At 52.2% G+C, this 20,867-nt stretch overlaps 1 protein-coding gene across 10 annotated transcripts in view; it reads left to right on the top strand.

The window, feature by feature from the left end:
* Nucleotides 1-20,867, top strand: part of KIF1B (kinesin family member 1B) — a 129,287-nt gene that overhangs the window by 3,463 nt on the left and 104,957 nt on the right. For all 10 annotated transcript variants that reach the window (XM_056110971.1, XM_056110967.1, XM_056110963.1 and 7 more), the window contains exons 2-4: nucleotides 16,636-16,712; nucleotides 17,619-17,798; nucleotides 20,323-20,388. In XM_056110971.1, coding sequence (XP_055966946.1) covers nucleotides 16,636-16,712; nucleotides 17,619-17,798; nucleotides 20,323-20,388 — 323 coding nt within the window. The remainder of the gene's footprint in view (nucleotides 1-16,635; nucleotides 16,713-17,618; nucleotides 17,799-20,322; nucleotides 20,389-20,867) is intronic.

Below are 20,867 nucleotides of genomic sequence, written 5' to 3'. Positions count from 1 at the left end.
CTTCCTTCTCTCCCTCCCTCCCACCCACCCACACCCAGCTCTCCTCTGACTCCGCACTCCCGTGACGGTGCCCAGGGGACCATGTGGGATGCTGGGAATCGAACCCGGGTCTGACGTGTGCAGGGCAAGCACCCTACCCGCTGTGCTATTTCTCTGGCCCTCCGCAGAATCCTTTTCTAAGCTGGTTCCCCGCTCCCCTTTTCAGTGATGTGATATGCCAACAGTTTAATAGAAAATTCTTAAGAAATGCAAAAATGCTTATTTTTCAGTTTGGACTATATTATTGTACATTTCAAATACATGAATGTTACAGTTAATATTTATACCTGGTGAAATTTATTTACTGTGAGCAAGAAAGACTAGCTCTCCAGTTAATAGGGCTTTATTAATAATGAGTGTCTACTCTGTGTATCATGGTGTATTAAGTGTTAAGTAGAATAATTTTAAAATATTAATCTCCTAGAATAAAAATGTCAGCATCGGTCAAAAATCAGAAAACTTCAATTCTGGAGTTATATACGGGCATGAAATTTTCTCATGTGGCCATTTGGGTTTATCTGAATTAAGGCTCACTAAGAGATTATTGGTGATCGTGGAGACTGTATTCTGTCTCTTTTCAAGTCATATTACTTTGTCGTAGATCTTATTATTTTGGTTAGATATAATAATGTCAATTATTATATATATAATGCACTGTCGCACTGTCCTCCTGTTGTTCATCGATTTGCTTGACGGGCCCAGTAACGTCTCCATTGTGAGATCTGTTGTTACTGTATTTGGCATATGAATACGTCACGGGGAGCTTGCCAGGCTTTGTCATGCAGGCGAGATACTCTCTGTAGCTTGCCGGACTCTTCGAGAGGGGCAGAGTGATAGAAGTAGATAGGAAAAAGTAAGATTTATAGGCTAAACTGTTTTTGAGAAATCATAAATTTTTGGAGTCTGTGAGTTTGACTCAGTTTTTATTATGGTCCACAAAAACCTCTCCAGGCTTTTCTTTCTTTTTTTTTTTTTTTTTTTTTGCTTTTTGGGTCACACCCAGTGATGCACAGGGGTTACTCCTGATTCATGCACTCAGGAATTACTCCTGGCCGTGCTCGGGGGACCATATGGGATGCTGGGAATTGAACCCGGGTTGGGCTGCGTGCAAGGCAAACACCCTACCCGCTGGGTGCTATCACTCCAGCCTCTCTCCAGGCTTATTGAAAAGATGTTTTAGAAGAAATGAAGAAGTGCCTGCTTTCTATTAAGTGCAACCAAGTCTGGTGTGGCCGGGCTGAGTCTGTCCAGGCTGCAGTGAAGCAGCGGGCCGCCCAGCACACAGCGCTGAGCTCAGTGACTGATCCAGTAGGTTTTTGTTTAAATCCAGCCAGTCAAACCCAGGGCTCAGAACAAACCTCATGCATTGGCTCAGAACAATGGGCAGAGGGGCCTTCCTCTCTGTCCACCGCTCTTCAGCGTGAATCTGTCCTGGGACCCCGCTCTTCGAGAGGAGTTTAGGTTTGCAGTAGGAGCGTGGCTTGGCACTAAATTCACCTTTGGTACAAATGAGAGCTGGCCATTGTTAATTACCATTAAAAAGCGTTTTGGAAAAGCACACATGTGAGTTTGGCAGAGGACACGTAAAATTCCTACACTGGGCTTGTGTGTGAGATCCTGGGTTCTATTTCTGGCACCCAAACAATAAAACCCCCAAACACCTCAAACCATAGAAGACTGAGTATTTCTTTGTGCTGGACCCAGTGTGCTTGGGGAAATTTTCAGAATTAGTAGCTCATTACAATTTACTTGCCTTGGGAATAGATGTCTGTACTATGCTTCCTAGGTTATATTCATTGACTTCTGCAGGTCGCTCTTTAGCAGGAAGATTTTATAAATTCAGGTTAGTTCACTGCAGAGGCTGGAGACGGCACTGGCTGACCTGGGCGTGTTCCCCGCCACCCCCAGAGACCCTGGAGCCTCTCCAGGAGTGACTCCCAAGCACAGAGCTGGGTGTAGCTCCCAAATCAAAACCCAAACAAAACATGGGCTCGATGAAGCAAAAATCCTCATTAGATGAATCAGCCTGGGAAAATCCGGCTTCGTTTTCTAGCTTCCAAACCGCGTGTGGCTCCGAGTTGGGCAGTTGATTCCTTTGCGGATGTTTGTTCTTGGAAAGCTGCTGATTCTTTCCAGACTGGGCAGCGCTGCTCCCGGGGGTTGCAGTAACCTCAGGTGCTGTCGACGGTACTTTCCGTCGGATGCATAAGGAAGGTAGATTTCCAGAGATTGTTTTTTTTTTTTTCCTGAAAAGGAGTTGGGAGGTCAGATAAATTTGAGACTCTGTGTTTTTTTTGGCCACACCTGGCAGTGCTCAGGGCTTACTCTTGACTCTGTGCTCAGAGCTCCCTCTTGGTAGGGCTTCAGGGACTGTGTTGTGGGGGGATGGAGCCCTGGACAGTTGCTGGAAGGCAGGTGTGCTACCCTCCGCTACATCTCTCTGGCTCCCTCTGATCTGTAATCATAGAGAAACTCTTCTCTCCAGAATTTTTGGTGTTTGCATTTTTTTTTCGCTACTGTTTCTGTTTTCAATTTCTATGTGGTGGTTTCTGAGTGCTTTGACTAATGTAGCTTGAGTGATTTTCAAGTGAAACTTTTAAGTGAGTCACTTTCTTTGCTGAGCAAGTCTCAGTGGACGGGGCTGGGGTGGTAGTACAGTGGGGAGGGCGTTGGCCTGGCACACCGCTGACGGCTTCCATCCCCGGCATCCCTATGGTCCCCCCGAGCACCGCCAGGAGTGATCTGAGCGCAGAGCTAGGAGGAACCCCCGAGGAGTAACCCCGGGCGGGGGTCCCCAAACAAAAACCAAAAAAGAAAGTATTAGTGGCTCTTTAGAAAAAAACACCACCGCCGCCACTCGGAGAGAAAGTGCATTCGAATCCTGAACTGTTACGAACAGTGAGGTGGATTTGCTGCTGTGCTGTGTGTGTTTGCGTCACTGCGGTGCTGCCCTGCTGTGTGCCGGCCGGAGGTCAGAGCTGTGGTCCGGCCAGGGAGGCGCGCAGAGGCCTTGGGGCGCAGGGGACAGGGACAGGCGCTCCGGGGATGTGCCGAACCACGGATGGAGCCGCGGTGGCTTATGTAAGCGCCGCCTGGTCCCACGGGGAATATTTTCCCTGGCATAAATAAATACTCCCGCCTGAGTCTTGGAGACCTGAGCGCCGTGCAAACATTCTAGGTCGTGCTCTTCCACCTGGAAGCAGCTCTGTTGGGTTTCCCTTTGTAAAGAGAAAGTGGGCTCAGTGGTCTAAGGAAGAGAAGCCCACATTTCTGGGTCTTCTGAGAGAGAGAGAGAGAGAGAGAGAGAGAGAGAGAGAGAGAGAGAGACGAGAGAGACACGAGAGAGATGGAGGGAGGGAGAGAGGGAGAGCTAGAGGGAAAGGGAGAAAAGGAGGGGGAGAGGGGGGATGGAGAGAGAGAGAGGGAAGAGAGAGAGAGATGGAAAGAGAGGGATGGAGGGAGAGAGAGGGAGAGCTAGAGGGAGAGGGAGAAAAGGAGGGGGAGAGGGGGGATGGAGAGAGAGAGGGAAGAGAGAGAGGGGCGGGGGAACGGCTCAGTGTGCCCCTGATTATCTGTTTCCGTGAAATGGGCAAGCTGAAAGCACCCCTAAATGTCCCCGAGGTTCCTCTGCTCTCCCGGGTGGTCCCGTGCCCAGGATGGCACTGCCCACTGGGAACGTCCGGTAAATGTCCCCTTCATTGTTAGGACGCAAGGGTGAAGCCAGAGCCAGCGTGACCGCGCCCGTGCCCCTGCCTTCTCCCTGGCGGCCGTGGCTCCTTCCTCGGTGTTCACTCGGCCCTCGCTGGCCTGTGCTCCCCGCCTCTTGCTGGGGGACCCTGCCCGTGACTCCTGCGCCAGCCTCCCCGCACGGGTCTGTTTTCACACCCCTCTCTGTTCAGTGGCACCCGGGATCGAGCCTCGCCTCGTGCATGCGCACATGCTTCCCCGCTGAGTCACACTCTGGCCCCTGGGGCCGGGGCACGGTGAAGCTGAGGAAGGGAAGAGGGCCTGGGAGCTGTCCAGTCGCTTGTTCCGTGTCCGTCTCACGGAGCATCCCAGGAGGCCATGGGGCTGACCCTGGCCCGGAGCGCCTGTCCCCCCCGCGCCCCCACCCGCCCCGGAAAGGCATCCCCTCGGATGCGCAGGCTCTCCCCGGCAGGCGCCGACACAGTCCTGTGCGAAAAAGCACCACTACGCAGAAATTGTTTTTATCCCGTCACTCCTGGTCTTTCCGCTGCTGAGGCATTTGGTGGGGCTGTTGTTGGGCCACGCCCAGTGAGGCTCAGGGTTCACTCCTGCCTCGGTGCTCGGGGACCCTCTGTGGCGCCGTGATGGGCCGGTGCTGGCTCCGTGCAAGGCCAGTGCCTTCCCGCTGTCCCGTCTCCACCCTCCACGCTGCGTGCACAGGAAGGAAAGGCCGGCGGTCAGCAGCCTCCCGAGCTCCTGTCTGTCCCCCCTACCTGAAGGGCGGGGCTGGTTCTGCCGGGGTGGGAACGGGAGGACATGCCGGTGGCCTTCTTGCCCCCAGGAGTGTGAGCTGGTGGCCGTGACTCTGGCAGAGGAGCCTGGGAGCTTCCACGGCACCTTCGGTGGCACCGTCCTATCTCTTGGCCACGGGCGTCTCTCTGGACCATTTCCCACCAACCCTTTTTGTTTCTGTTTGTTTTTTCATTTTGGGTCACCCCGGGCAATGCTCAGGGGTTACTCCTGGCTCTGTACTCAGGAATTACCACTGGCGGTGCTCAGGGAACCACATGGGATGCCAGGAATCGAGCCCGGGTCGGCCACGCGCAAGGCAAACGCCTTACCCGTCTTACTATCGCTCCAGCCCCCAACCTTTCTTGTTACTTTTTTTATTTAAAGTATTTTAAAAATTTCACTTTTTTATTGAATCACTATGAGACAGACCCTTACAAAGCTGTTCATGATTGGGTTTCAGTCATACAGTGTTCCAACACCCGTCCCTCCACCAGGGTACGTTTCCCAGGACCATTGTCTCCAGGTTCCCTCCCACCCACCCCCTTTCCTCCTCTGTAGCAGGCACTCTCTCTCTCACTCTCTCTGTCTCTCTCTGTCTCCTCTCTCTCCCTCCCTTTCTCTCTCCCTCCCTCTATCTCTCTCCTTCCCTCTCTCTCTCCCACTCTCTCCCTTTCTTTCTCTTTCACTCTCTCTGTCTCTCTCTCTCCTTTTGGGCATTATAGTTTGCAATATTGATGCTGAATGGTGATCAGGAATATTCCTTACCGTCTTTCAGCCCTCAGCTTTTGTCCAGCATGATCATTCCCAGCTATTATTGTCATTCTGGTCTCTTCTCTGCCTTCCCTTCCCTCCCCACCCAGACCCTTCTTATGCCCACTTAGTCTTACTGCTTGTTGTTTTGGGAGTCACACCCAGCGGTGCTCAGGGCTTCCTCCTGGCTCAGAGCTCAGGGATCACCCCTGGTGGGCTCCGGGAACCACATTGGGGTGCCAGGGATTGAACTGTGTTGACTGCATGCAGGCAAGCGCCCTCCCGGCTGGACTCTTGCTTGGGCTCCCAGACTCTCTCTTGAAAGGAGGTGACTTGCCACGAGGCTGCAGGCTGGGAGAGCCACAGTCAGAGGCGTGTTGGCGGGGACGCCGAGTGCGCGTGCCTTGCCCTTTCCCTGAGCTCGCTGGCTCCTGTTGACAGCCCGGGTTTGAGAGCCTCCCCGCACCTGCTGGCTTAGCTAGGTCTGCAGCAGAGGCGACTCTGAGTGATGCCTTTCTTTGTGTTAGGAGAAAACTGGAAGTTCCCGTTCAGGAGGACAGTAACTGTGTGATTGTTGTGGGTGGTCTGCCCGCTGTCGCAGCACCTAGAGTGGTCTTGCGTGTGACTCCTCCTCCTGCTGTTCTCCATGCAGCTTGTCAGCGTCTCTCATGGTCTTTCCCATGAGAGGGTCACACCCGGCAGTGCTCGGGAGCTGCCCCCGTGGCGCCCAGGGGTCTGCATGGTGTTGAACATGGACAGGGTCTTCCCCTGTGTGGACTTCAGCCCGAGCACCGGCAAGCGTCTGTCTTCCTGATTTTTATTGAGACATCACGATATCTTATCACTGCTCCGGCAAGTTCTCAGGCATACGATGTCCCCCCCACCCCCACCATCCCCCCACACTTCTTTTGTTTTTTGTATATATTTTATTTACATAAAGTAGTTCACAATAGTTCATTGCCGGTAATATTCAAACACCAATCCCACCCCCGAGCACCTTCCCACCACAGTAAGAGGGAAGTGTGTGAAAGTTGTTGTATTTCACCCTGGAGCCGTTTAAGCCCATATATAAGAGAATACAAGCAAGTATGTTAAAACCAAACACATGTGTGCGACTTTAGGTACGTCAGTGGACCCGAGTATAAGAGGTTGCGTGGCTGCATTTGTGGTCGCATGCTCCAGGAAATTCTGCATTGCCTCTTCCGGGAGCTTTAGCTTATAGTCTCTGGATTTTTTTTTTTTTTTTGCTTTTTGGGTCACACCCGGCGATGCTCAGGGGTTACTCCTGGCTCATGCACTCAGGAATTGCTCCTGGCGGTGCTCGGGGGACCATATGGGATGCTGGGAATCGAACCTGTGTTGGTCATGTTGGCTGCGTGCAAGGCAAACGCCCTACCTGCTGTGCTATCGCTCCAGCCCCTATAGTCTCTGGATCTTGGCTGTTGATGAGATTAAGTGGCGCCGGGGGCAGTTTGTGGGTGTGACTGCCAGGCTACTGGAAAACTGGGGAGCTGGGGGCCATCCCCCCACTTCTTAGCCCAGGTTCCCTCCCCCCACCCCCAGCTGGCTCCCCGACAGACACACTTCAAGCTCCGCTGGGTTTTGGGTCCCAGGAGTGGGGTAGTGTTGGGTCTGATGGTTTCGACATGCACAGATCCATCTCTTCTACCCCATGGAGGGGTCCATGCCCCCACCTCGCCTCTCGTTATTTCCAGGTCTCCTCTGCTCCCCCACTCCATTTCCCTTCCTTGGCATTTCTGTTTCTGTAGTCCCGAGCTGGTGTCTGTACCCTTTGCCATCTGCCGTTCCCCAGACATGTTATTCTCTAGAACAGAGATTAGTGCCAATGCCGGGCCTTGTTTCAGTCCTTCTGACTTAATGTCAGACCCCCCCCCCGCCCCGTTCTACCTGCATGGCAACGACCCGCATGACCCCATCCGTCCTGTGTCCACGTCCTGCACCTTGGCCCCTGCACTCTGATCGCTCCCCCAGGGTGGTTCCGTGCCCTGGCCATGGAGACAGTGGCGGTCCCCCCTGGGGGGGGCACAGGGACCTGCAGGGGTCTGGAGCTGAGCCCGCCGAGCTCGCCCTGCCATGCCGTCTCTCCTGCCTCCCACATCTTCACTTGTGCAACTGTGGGTGGACCAGGCGGCGGGATTGCCGGGTCAGATGGATGCTCTATTCTTAGATTTTTGAGGAATCTCCATAATGGTTTCCATAAGGGCAGGACTAGACGGCGTTTGCTGCACAAGAACCCCTCTCCCCCACATCCCTGTGCAGGGCTGCTGAGTGTGAGTGGAACCTCGCTGTTGCTTTCTCTGGGTTTCCCCGATAATAAACGGTGATGTATATTTTCCATATGCCAACTGGCCATCTGTCTTGTCTTCTGAGAAGTGTCTGTTGATTTCCTCTCCCCATTTTTTTTAAATCGGGTCACAGCCAGCAGTGCTCAGGGGTTACTTACTCCTGGCTCTGCACTCAGGAATTACTCCTGGTGGTGCTTGGGGGAGGGGGCCTATGGGGTGCCGGGGATCGAATCCAGGTCGGCCACGTGTAAGGGAAACTATTGCCATCCCTGCTGGACTCTTGCTCCAGTCCCCATATCACAAACCTTTTGGTCACAGTGCCTGCCAGGGCTCACCCGTTTTGTCATGGTGCTGGACTCACTGGGGGGCTACAGACTTGCGTGGTGCTTACCCCCACCTGCCTGAAGGTGAGGGTCCCAAAGGGCAGAGCCCCTGGAGTTGGCTGGTGTGGGGGGCAGCTCTGGGGATCAAGCCTGGGACTGTGTTTGCAAGGCCAGCACTGCCCTGAGCTGTCCCCAGACCTACACTTCACTCGGGCGTCACACCCTGCAGTGCTCAGGAGTGTCCCCGCCCCTGGCAGTGCTCTGAGCATCGTGTGGTGACGGGGTCTGCGCTGGGCTCTGCATCCTGGGCAGGCGCCCGTTGGGCCAGTTCCTGCCACCCCACATTTGTCTGAAATAACCAGGGAGTTTTTTGCCTGTGAGTTTTCTGCGGAGAGTAGCATCGTGGCCTTTTGCTTCTGTCTGTGTGTTGTTCTCGGGTGGGGCGAGGACATGTTTCTGGGTGCCAGCTCGGGGGTTTTAGGGTATAACTTGGGTACAAAGTACTTTCAGGGGGCGCTGTTCAAAAATCTGGGGCACGGGAAGCTTCCAGAAGAGAAGGCTTATGCGGAAGATGTCGCTGGGATTGCTAATAAATCCGAAGCGTGTTGTGTTAGGAAAGTTAATCCCAAGTTAGCGTTGTCAGCTTGAAACGCTAATTGTAGTTGTAGCTAAACATCTTCAGTAGTTTGCCAACAATAGTCTAATTGCTACATAGGGACTTTGAGATAATAAACAAATTTATTGTGGAGAATAAAAAGACTTTTTAGTACAAATCTTGTTTTGACTTCTTTATTTTCTGGGACTTAGTAATTAAAACATTATTTCGGCGTCTTTATGTGGAAGTAACCAAAAAAGCAGGCAGGGAAGTCGAGAAGTCGAGGGGATAAAATTAGGGGGATTAACAGACTTTGTATGGCTAATTTTGACTTGAAGGTGTGCAGAGAAGGCGAAGGTCATTGGTGTTTCATCTGCAAACCAGATAGAGCCTCGGGAACATTTTGTGACAGTCACTTTTTTGGGGTGAGGTGTTGCTTCCCAATGGTGCTCAGGAGACCCCCTCAGCCTCTCGTGGGGATTGTGGAGACCCGCCCCGGCCATGTTCCGGGGCTCCAGGCCTGCTTGGAGGTGATGAGGGTCCGAGGAGCATGAAGAGTAGAAAGTTGGAGGCCGCGGGAGCAACCGGGAAGGTCGCAGGGCAAGAGTGGCCTGAGTTCATCTCCCCTTTGCACCGAGGAAGAGCCGATCCCATCTGCAGCTCTGAGGAGCTGTGGGGAGGGCAGGGTATGGGTGGCGTTGGGAGTTCTGGTTTCTTTGGGGGACCACACTTGGTGATGCTCAGGGTTGACTCCTACTTTGTGCTCAGGGATCACTCTTGGCAGTGCTCGGGGGACCCTGTGGGATGCTGGGGATGGAACCCGGGTCGGCTGCGTGCAGGGCCACCGCCCCACCTTGTGTCCTGTAGTCTGCTCTGGCCCGAGGGTTCTGACACCAGCAGGTCCCGGGGAGTTGGGAGTCGGGAGACGGGTGCCCTGAGAGGGGGCGAAGGGGACACCGAACGCTCCCCTCCACATCCTCCCTCTACGCTCCTCCCCAGCCGGGCACAGCTCTGCTTCTTCTCCTTGCCCATGTTCTCAGCGTCTCGGGCCCCATGTTGACTCCTGCACCTTCTAGAACCGTAGCGCGGGCTTTGGAGCTGTTGATCCACCGGGAGACCTGAGGAGTCTCCGACAGGACGTGTCCCCACAGACGCCCGCTGAGAGCAGTTCTTCTGTCATCGCTCCTTGCTGTAGGCCACGGCCAGGCTTCTCAGGGGTCACTCCGGACGGGGCTCAGGGGACTCCTGCGGGGCTGAGGATTGAGCTGGGGTCGGTCGCATGCCAGGCTGGTGCCCTGCCCGCGGTCCCACAGCTTGAGCCCCCTCTTCATTCATTCCTTTGACTTCTCAGGCCAAAAAGGTTGAAAATTGTCGGAGTGATAGTACAACCGGGAGGGCGTTTGCCTTGCATGCGGCCGACCCGAGTTCAATCCCCGGCATCCCATATGGTCCCCCACTGAGCATCGCCAGGAGTGATTCCTGAGTGCAGAGCCAGGAGGAAGCCTTGAGCATTGCTGGGTGTGACCCCTGCCCCCCTCCCCCAACATTGAAGGTTTCTTGCCTTCCCCCCCCCCGACCCCCCCCGTCCTAGAGCACCTTTGACTCTCCCGCAAGTTCTGTCTCTGCTGTGCGCCCTGCCCTGTCTGGGACAGTTTTGCCGTTTCTTCTCTAGCTGAGGTCGGAACCGCGGTCACTGCCGAGCTTCCGCTCTGGCTGTCACTGGCCAGAGTCCTGCTTCGGAATGTAACTCAGACACTGCTCTCCGCAGCCTCAGTTCTGGTGGACTTCCTAGTTTAGGAATCCCCCCTTCGTCCGCAGTGCCTCCCTGGGGGGCTGCCAGGTGTCTATCTCTGCACGGGTCCCTTCACCTCAGCGTCTCAGAGCTGCAGCCCACCTGTCTCACAGGAAGTCACCCCTCTGTAGTTGTAGATGTCCCCACGTCCCCAGCACTGTCACCGGTAGCTTGTGCTAATGACCGAGCTCGGGAAACTTGTCTGATGAAGTGCTAGTTAGCTTTGCCCTTCTGGAAATCCAGTCTCGAAGCTGGTGTCATTTCTCGTGGGAGACTGGGCGCAGGTGACAAGGCCCTAGGGCGCGCTGGATCAAAGGTCAGGAAAATGGACGTAGCCAGATAGCCACTGGCACTCTTGGTGTCTGCCAGAGGTCTTCGAGAGATGCGGTCTGGGCACTTCGAGTGGCCCTGGGACTGGGGAGGGCGCTGGCCTTGCACGTGACTGGTCTGGCTCCTGTCCCCATACCCCGTAGGGTCCCTTCAAGCCCGCCAGGAGTGCCCTGAGTACAGAGCCAGGAATAACGCTGAGCATTGCCAGGTGTGGCCCCCACTAGAACAATTCTGTTTTGAAGATACTTTCTGTAGCATTCCAACGCCTGTTTTTCAAGTCCCTGCTCTGTACTGGGCGCTGTCCCCTCACTGCTGGCGACCTCACTTTTCTAACTTGGGACAGTGTTGGAAGATGAATGCAGCAATTTTTTTTAACTCACGTTCGTCAGACAGCTGTGCCTTTTGTGTATGAGGTCAAAAGCCTCCATGATTAGCCTTTTATTCTTTTGGAGGGGTTCAACATGCTCAGGGGTTAGTCCTGGCTCTGCACTCAGGAATTACTCCTGGTGGGCTCGGGACCATCTGGGGTGCTGGGACTCATCCTTGCGTCGGCCGCGTGCCAGGCAGGCTTCTCACCTGCTGTGCCATCTCTGGCCCCTTCCGGGTACTTAGGGTTGTCCCCTGAGCAGCTGCCAGCACGTGTCGGCACTGTCAGATGTTCTGGTCTCAGGAGACCTATGTCCCAGTGACTCATGGTAAGTCAGGCATCCCGAGCGAAGGGAGGACAATAGGACCAGGTGGGTGGAGGGAGCAGGGAGTGGGCGTGGGGTCAGGACAGGCCAGTTGGAGCACAGGGACCATCCTGAGTCAGGCAACAGGCTGCACATTTGGGCACCTGGGGGAAACCCCCCCCCCCCCGATTCTATTTTCTTCTGTGTGTGTGTGGGTGCTCCTGAGAAGTGCTCAGGGGCATGCCGTGCTGCAGTGCTTGGCCCCCGCGGGTCTGTACCTGGCGGTGTGTGGGGCTCAGGCAATGTCAGGGCTCGGACCCTGGCCCAGCACACGCAGGGCTGCAGCTGCAGAGCCAGGCTGGGAGGCAGTTCCTGAGGCCCGGGGGGTTTGCTCGCATCTGAGGGGCACTTTGTAGGGGGCATGAGGGGCCGGATGCGCGTCCATCTCAGCACCTGAGGAGGCCTGCGGGGCACGTGGGGGGCCCTCAGGGACCTCCTGAAGCTGCCCAAGTGAGAGCGGCCTTGGACAGGGAGCGGGAAGGTGGCGGCGAGAGGCTGTGAAGCTGAGGGGCTCTGAGTGCGTTTGGGCAGTGTTGCCCACAGAGGGGACAGGTGGCGAAGGGGAGAGGTCAAAGGTCATCTGTGATGGGGGTTCAGGTCTGGAGCAGATTGAACGTCCTGAGAAACCCTGACGACTCAGGGCGTTTACAAGTGTGTGAGGAGGTGAGTGAGGGCTTTGCATGGGGGAGCCCCAAGCACAGTACCTGGCACCTCATGCCCCCGAACACCCCTGGGAATAGCTGAGTATTGCCAGGATGGTAACTTTATAGGAGATAACCAGTGCGTGTGTGTGGGGGCGGGGGGATGCCTTGCACTTGGCCAACCTGGGTTTGATCCCCAGCATCACATATGGTCCCTCGAGCACCGCCAGGGGTAATTCCTGAGTGCAGAGCCAGAAGTAACCCTTGTGCATTGCTGGGTGTGACCCTAAAAGCAAAAAAAAAAAAACAAGCAGTGTGACATCTACAGCATTTAAGACAGTTATGAAGCAGGAGGGACTGGGCAGGAACTTGGGGGGCCAGAGGCCCTGAATCCCAGCCTGGAACCCCACCCAGTTCCGCCCCGCAGCACCAGCACTGCTGGATCCCAGCGCTGGACCTTCAGGCCACCCTGCCAGGCTGAGCACTGTTCCCAGTGCACCACTGCAGGACCCCCCCCCCCCCCCGCGCCCCCACCCGTGCAAATGCCCGGAGGAACTGGGACTGTTTGTCCAGTGGAGCCTGACCCCGGGAGGCAGGCCATGCTGGAAGCTCACATGAGCATGGAAACTATCACGTGCTTCTCAGAAAGAGCGTAGCAGTTCCACATGGGGTTTGCCGTTTTTAAGAGCCAGTGTGCAGAGTGGATCTAGTTCCTTCTGTGAGAATCAGTCAAATATGCGGGCATGCAATGTATATTTTGTATTGCACACATCTGCCCTGCGTTGTTCCTTTTTCCTTTTCTCTCTCTCTCTCTTTTTTTTGCGGGGTGCTCAGGGCTCATGGCCCCCATGCAGACGAAGCAGACAGACCCATAAGGTAAGTAGAGCTCTAGAAACGGGCCCGATTTCTTAAGCGCTTGGCTTTTGAGAACTAGAAACTTCACTCTTAAGCCTGTTTTATCTGTTAGTCAAGTTTTCAGGCTTTAGTTTAAAGACTATGGGATATGAGTATTGCAGCCAACAACACACATTGGAGTTTCAAACAAGATGCCACGGTTTTTAAAAATCAGATTATTCTGATGTCAGAGCTGGGACGTGGCTAGCAGAAGAGCGTGGTTAGGCCGGAGGCCACACCTTGTCACCGCCACGAACTCCGGCAGACTTGGAAAAATTAGATTAAGTCTCACTGGTTTATAGGACTAAATTTTGAGAGTGAGCCTCATCCCCCACCCCCAGAATTCTAGGACCCCTTTATCAGATGGATCCTTCCCCCCCGTCTCCCGTAACTGCCAGGGTTCTGCAGGATCTGCAAGTTCTTTCTCTTGGGCTCTGATCGTTCGTTTTCTTGGGTTATTTGCATCTCACACAAGCGAAACTATCCAGTAATTTTGTCTTTTGCTTTATGACTCATGTAAAATACCTGTTAAGGGGCTGGAGCTACAGCGGGGAGGGCGTTTGCCTTGTATGTGGCCGACCTGGGTTCAATTCCCAGCATCCCACAAGGTCCCCCGAGCACAGCCAGGAGCAATTCATGAGTGCAGAGCCAGGAGTAACCTCTGTGTATTGCCAGGTGTGACCCACAAAGGGGATAAAAAAAAAGACACAAAAATGCAAAAAATGCCCAATATCACACACACAAAAGTCTGAAAATGTATTGAATTGTTCCTCATCCATTTAGAATGTGAAACAAAGTCCATAAATACATATTGGTGCTGGCCCTTTGTTTCCAAACCTGCACGTGTGTGTATAGAGAGATACACATATAGATGCATATATGGATCTTTGTTGTTGGTTTCAGGTCACAGCCAGCGAAGCTCAGGGCTGACTCCTGGCTCAGTGCTCAGGACTCACTCCTGTTGGTGCTTGGGGGACCCTGGGGATACCAAGGATTGTGCCAAGATCTACTGTACACCAGGCAAAATGCCCGCCCTGCTGGATTCTTTTCATTACATTTTTATGGCCGGTTCCTTCCCCTTCTATGAAGAACTGGAAACATTGTGTTTCTTAGTTGGGTTAAAGAAGTACAAGTTAGTTAACTGTTACTAATTTAGGAAAGAAATCCTTGGGCGTATCTGAAAGCATTATTTCATCGTCTGTGGCAGGACTAGCTGCTTCCACAGACTCGTTAATTCTTTTATTCTCAGGATTTTTTTTTTCCATCTCCAGAGAGTTCTAGAGCTTCAGCATTTCTTAGGATTCCTTTAAGATAACACAATTTGCATATAAATATAAAGAATAAAATTAAAATCCTCCTGCTTGCTGCCAAACCTGAAACCAGCCTCCTCTCTGGCCTTTCTGCCTTTGCCTTCCTCCAAAGGCTGCGACGGCAGTATGACATTTTGCCTTTCTGTCATTACAAATTCCTTTCACTTAGGAAACGAAAATTCACTTAGGAAACGAAAATCCTTTAAGTGTTGTGGATCTAGTTGGACATAATGATACAAGTGACTTGATATTTTGGATCTCTTGTTGAAAATCTTTTGTTGTCTAGAGGCCATTATTTAGAAAACAAGAAAGAAGTTAAAATTGATTTCGTGTCAGAAGTTGCAAAGATCCGGGAGAAGACCCTGTTCAAGAAGAGGGATGAGTTTTATCCAGAAAGTTGCTGGTTGAGGTAGTTTTTCTTTACAAGGAAGAGAGAACAAAGGGGTAGAATTTGAGAGTCGCTCCCTCCCTTCCTCTCCCCTTCCCTCGTTCCTTGCTCTGTCCCTGTGGTGTTCAGGTCTTCCTCCTCGCTCTGTGTTCAGGGATCACTCCTGGGAGGCTCCGGGGGCCGTAATGGGGTGCCGGGGATCGAACCTGATCCGACTGTATCCAGGCAGGAGCCCACCCTCTGTGCTGTTGCTCTGGCCCACAGAGTAGCTTTCTCAAGTTCTTGGTAGAACCATGGATGTGGGATGGAATCTGCTTAAAGCTGTTCTAGCAGGGCTGGCGGAATAGTCCAGGACCCCCAATTTGATCCTTGGCTCTGAGTATGGTCCCCCACGTGCTGCCAGGAGTGATCCCTGAGCACAGACTCAGGAGTCAGCGCTGAGCACTGCTGGGTGTGGCGCCCAGGCCAGCCCATAGACCAAACAGAAAACTGTTCCTTTCTGGCGCTTCTTCACCCGTGCCTTTGGTGAGGACCCCTGAGCAGAGAGAGTTTCTGTCTCGTGGCTGCCCTGTTGCTGGGCTGCTGAAACGTGGCGTCTGTCTGGCAGGGATTTCGACTTCCTTGGCCGAATCAGGCGCCTGGAGAAACCTCAGGAGCCCCTGGTGCTCCGTGATAAGACGAGTTCAGCCGTCTGGGGCTGCGGCATCCTTAGTGGCCGTCCTCAAGCCTCTCTCCATGGAGGTGCTTGCTACTCGCCTTGGCAACGGTCAGGGACGGTCAGGGACAGTCAGGGACGGTCAGGGACGGGCCTGGCTGGGTTCACACGCTGATTCTACCTCTTACCCGCTCTCCAGCCCCTGGCCAGTTCTTTAGCCTGTTTCTTCGAAGGGGCCTTTGCCCCTGGGAAGCCTGTCTGCCTTACTGAGCCGTTGGGAGATTGAACAGATGAATCCAAGGAGCAGAGCCCAACTCCGTGCGTGCGTGTGCGTGGGGCCCTCCGTGCTGGGGTTCCCGCACACCCTGGTCGTGTGCTCTGTGTGTGGGCCTGGTTGACTCTGTCAGCGCTCGAGTCGGGGGACTGACGCAGTCGCCCTCCCCAGCGGGAGGGGGAGGGAGCACTGGGCGCCGTAGCAACCGTTGCTAGTTGTGCCCTGAGCAGCAGCTGCCCGGGACAGATTTATTTTTTAAGCCTGATCTCACTGATCGCCTGGGACGTGGCTCCGCTTTGGAGAAGTGGTTGGCTGGTGTGGTGGGCTCTGACCACATGTCTGAAAGATTCTGTTTCATGTGAAACACGAGGAATCAAAGCTCTGCGTGCCGGAGCATGGGCCCCCCCCCCCCCCCAGTCGGTGCCTGCAGGGCATTGTGGGTAACCGTGCAGGAGGGGGGAACTTCACACACACCGCATTAGGAAACTGTTCACACACACACATACCCTGGGATTAGAAAACTACACACACACACACACACACACACACAGCATTAGGAAACTGTATTTACATACACAGACACACACACCAGCATTAGAAAACTGTATTTACACACACACACACACACACACACACACACACACACACACACCCCAGCATTAGAAAACTGTATTCTTAGAATCTTAGGAACTGTGTGGCTCAGAACTAGACATTCCAGTGAATTCCTCATTGTTTGTTTCAAATGCTAGTCGAATTAATTCAGCAATTTTTCTCATTCTTGTTTTCAAGCCTTGTGAAGCACCTGGAAATACAGTCACTTGTTCCATTTCCAAGTCTTGACGATTCGGTTTCCAAGGATTCCGAAACCAAGTACTTGCTCAGTGCTTACTGTGGGCCACGCTGTCCCTTAAATCCTGGTGGCGCCATTAAATGCTGTCGATTAATTCTTGAACACTTCTGCACGCTAGGTCTCCGACTTAAAATGTGGTTATTATTTCTCATTTCCCTTTTCTATTTTGGTGACATGAGTTCACTGATTTGGATGTTATGAACTTACACTGTAATGTCATATTGAACTACAGACCGTGTAGCTGACTTAAAAAAATTAAAACATTTTTTATCTTCTAGGTATTATTAACCCAAAGAACCCAAAAGAGGCTCCAAAGTCCTTCAGCTTTGACTATTCCTACTGGTCTCACACCTCGGTGAGTGGACAGGACCCTGAAAGGCCTGACTGGCGCTGTGGGGCCTGCAGGACATGGGCTGGACAGCACATGGGCCAGTGGTGGCCACCAAGCTCCAGCCTCCCAGGGATCTGCCTTCTGTTTCTCTGTCTCTGGGTTAGGTGTTTGGGTTTGTTTTCTTCTGTTTTGCCTTGAAGTGGTAGTGTTTTGAGCTATTGACCAAGCCTCACTACCCAGGAAAGGATCAGGGAAAGGAATTGCATTCTGATGCTGTTTCTTGCAAAATAACAAAATAGCAAGAACCCTGGCACAGTTCCGGAAGCAGTTCTGTGTATGGCCTTGACCTTGATCTCTTCGTTCTCATTTTTCTGTTTGTTTTAGTTTGGGGGCCTTACCTGGTGGTGATCAGGGTTTACTTCCGGAAGTCACTCCTGGTGGGGCTTGGGAGACCCCATGGGGTGCGGGGATTGAACCGGGTCAGCGGAGTGCCAGGCAAACTCCCGACCTGCTGTACTATCACTCCAGTCCCCGTTACTGGTTTTTTTTTTTCCCGTTTTCTTTTTCTTTCAGTTCTCTTTCTCACCACGTTTGCTCCTCTTGGAGCTCCCTATGAATGAAAGAATAATACTTTTATGGTTATGAAAAATAAAACCATGGTACATAATTTATTTTTCTTCCAGTTTTTATAATAAGTAATTTAAAAAATATACTGCTTCTTTGTATTGCCAATCTGATTACTCTGATGGCGCCCAGGGTGTGTGTGTGTATGTTTAGTGGGGAACACTAGACTTTGAAGGGCCTTTAATGTGACTACACATTTTAGGTGATGGCTAATCCCAGATCCTTTCATTGATCCTAGAGCTAATCAGATAGCATCAGGAAGAATAGAAGGAAACTGACATTGATTTTCCTTTGTACTCTTTGTAGCCTGAAGACCCCTGCTTCGCCTCTCAGAACCGTGTGTACAATGACATCGGGAAGGAGATGCTCTTACATGCCTTCGAGGGCTACAATGTCTGTATTTTTGCCTATGGCCAAACTGGTGCTGGGAAATCTTACACCATGATGGGCAAACAGGAGGAGAGCCAGGCGGGCATCATTCCACAGGTGAGAACAGCCCTGCTTGTGATCTCCGTTGCTTTGATGGTTTTCTCCTTAGTTAGCAAACTTGTGTTCAGGGCCTAGTATGTTCAAGAACAAAGATCCATGCGTTGACGCTTCCTCCCCGAGGACCACGGAGTCCGTGGGGAGAGCTGACGTGGGCACTGCCTGTCATGCCAAGATGGGAATGTGGCTCTCTAAGGGTTTTGCTTCTTATACCATCACGGTATTTTCTTTTTTGGACAGTTAATCAAGCTTATTGTTAGTATTGTGATAGCTTATGGAATAATTTCTCTTTTGAACTCTAGGAACGGTCCCTAATTTTTTAAACGTGTTTTTTGTTTTTAGTTTTATATTATTTCATTTTATCTCATTTTGTCTTTCGGGGCTCACCTGGCGATGCTCAGGGTTTTTTCCTGGCTCTGCACTCAGGAATCACTCCTGGTGGCAGACCACTTAGGATGCTAGGGGTTGAGCCCAAGTCTGCCGCATGAAAGACAGGTGCCCTACCTGCTGTCCTGTCGCTCCGCCCCCTCCTAATGTTTTATTTTAGAAAAATGTTCCAATTTTTCTCCAGATTCTGTACGTAGAGTGTAATTTTTTCCCTTCAGTTATCTTATTTATACTTCTACCAATTTATTTGTGGGGTTTTGTTTTTTGTTTTAGTTACAGTTTTTTGCTTTTTGGGTCACACCCGGCAATGCTCAGGGGTCACTCCTGGCTCTCCACTCAGGAACCATATGGGATGCCGTGGATCAAACCCATCTTGGCCGTGTGCAAGGCAGACGCCTTCCCGGCTGTACTGTTGCTCTAGCCCAACTTTTATCAATTTAAACTTGAACAGTATGAGGTTTTTCTTCCTTTTCTTTTCTATCTTTCCTCCTTCCTTCCTCTCTCCCTCCCTCCCTCCCACCCCCGGTGGTTCTCAGGGCTTTCTCCTGCCTCTGTGCTCAGAGGTCACCCCTGGCAGTGCCCTACGTAGTAATCAATACTGATAGGTTAGGGGCCGGAGCCATAGTATGGGGGTAAGGTGCTTGCCTTGCACCAGGCTGACCCGGGTTCAATCTCTAGCATCCCACATGGTCCCCCAAGCCCACCAGGAGTGATCCCTGAGCATAGAGCCAGAGGAACCCCTGAGAGCTGCAGGGCAGGGGATGGGGGTGGTCCACCCTCCTTGAAAATCCTGGTAGTAGAATTGGACTCCATAGTATGAACAGTCGAATTCACATACGTTTGCCAATAGCAACTACCGAAACACACAATTCCCCATTCCTAAATGTGTCTTCCTTCCTTCCTTCCTTCCTTCCTTCCTTCCTTCCTTCCTTCCTTCCTTCCTTCCTTCCTCCCTTCCTTCCAGTCACCATGAGGTACAGTTACAGACTTACAAATTTTCGTGATTACATTTTAGTCCTACAATGATGGAGCACCCATCCTCCACCTGTGCCCATTCTCTATTACCAATGTTTCCAGTATCCCTCCTACCACCCCCACCCCTTCCTACCCCCCTGCCTCCATGACAGGTTCATTCCCTCTTTCTCTTTCTCTCTCTCATTTTGGGTGTTATGGTTTGCAATACAGGTACAAAGAGGCCATCCTGTTTGGTCCATAATCCACTTTCAGCGTGCATCTCCCGTCCCGAGTGAACCCTCCAAGCATCATTTACTTAGTGGGCCCTTTTCTCTCCCAGCTGCTTTTCCCCCCAGTACGTGAGGCAGGTTTACAAGCTGTGCCACAGTCCTCCTCACCCTTATCTCTACTGTCCTTAGGTGTTAGTCTCCTATTATGTTATTTTATATTTCACAAATGAGTGCAGTCCTTCTATGTCTGTCTCTCTCTCTCTTTGTTTTATTTTATTTTTTTAAATTTTTATTAGTGGGACTGGAGTGATAGCACAGTGGGTAGGGCATTTGCCTTGCACGCGGCCGACCCGGGTTCGATTCCCAGCATCTCATATGGTCCCCCGGGCACCACCAGGGGTAGTTCCTGAGTGCATGAGCTAGGATTAACCCCTGTGTATTGCCGGGTGTGACCCAAAAAGAAAAAAGAAAAAAAAATTATTATTATTAGTGAAACACCATGAGATACAGTTGTAGACTTACAAATTTTTGTGCTTGGATTTCAGTTATACAGTGATCAATGTCTCTCTCTTTCTGACTCATTTCACTCAGCATGATACTCTCCATGTCCATCCACTTCATGCAAATTTAGACAGATTTCGTGATTTCCTCTCTTCTAACAGCTGCATAGTATTCCATTGTATGGATATACCAGAGTTTCTTTAACCAGTCGTCTGTCCTGGGACACTGGGCTTTTTTCCAGGTTCTGGCTACTAAATGAGTCTTTCTTCCTGAGGAAACATCGGAATTCTGCCGTTAGAGGGGAGAGAATTAAAATTCAATGAGGAGAATGTGTTAGACGTTTACTCAGGGTGTCAGCATGGATGTCGCTCATATAGGGAGAAAGAAAGGGATGGTCTTGCTGCTCTCCCTGTGCTGCCCCTCTGACTCCCGCTTTCCTTCTGCTCCTGTAGTTATGTGAAGAGCTCTTTGAGAAGATCAACGACAACTGCAATGAAGAGATGTCTTACTCCGTAGAGGTGAGTGAAGACCTGGACCTGGGGGCGGCTCTCCCTGGACCTCCAGGTTCTGTGGCTGTCCCTCCAGTTCGGTGTTTTCCCGCGGTTTCTCTGTTTGAGTTTAAAAGAATAGTGTTGCCAGTTAAGTCCTGTTTCTAAGTCAGAGGCTTTTCTGTTACTTTGTTGCCAAATAAACCTGGGACTTGCCAAATCGCCTTTTATGGGACAGACGCACCAGGTTTCAATCCCGCGGGCATGGCTGGCTGGGTGCTGTGACCCTCTCCAGCACTGAGTCGTTTTCATTTGTTTATTTTTGGTTGAGGGGGCCACACCTGGCCATGCTCAGGGCTTACTCCTGGCTCTGCGCTCAGGGATCTCTCCTAGCGGCCCAGGGCATCTCCTAGGGTGCCGGGGACCAGACCCTCCGTGGCCTCGTGCCAGGCCAGCGTCTCGCCTTCTGCGCTCTCTCTGACCCTGCGTTTGTGCTTTTCAATCTGTGT

The sequence above is a fragment of the Sorex fumeus genome, unplaced genomic scaffold (assembly GCF_029834395.1).
Source record: "Sorex fumeus unplaced genomic scaffold, SorFum_2.1 ptg000011l, whole genome shotgun sequence".
NCBI classification, from domain to species: domain Eukaryota; kingdom Metazoa; phylum Chordata; class Mammalia; order Eulipotyphla; family Soricidae; genus Sorex; species Sorex fumeus.
This window is presented reverse-complemented; position numbering and strand designations above follow the sequence as displayed.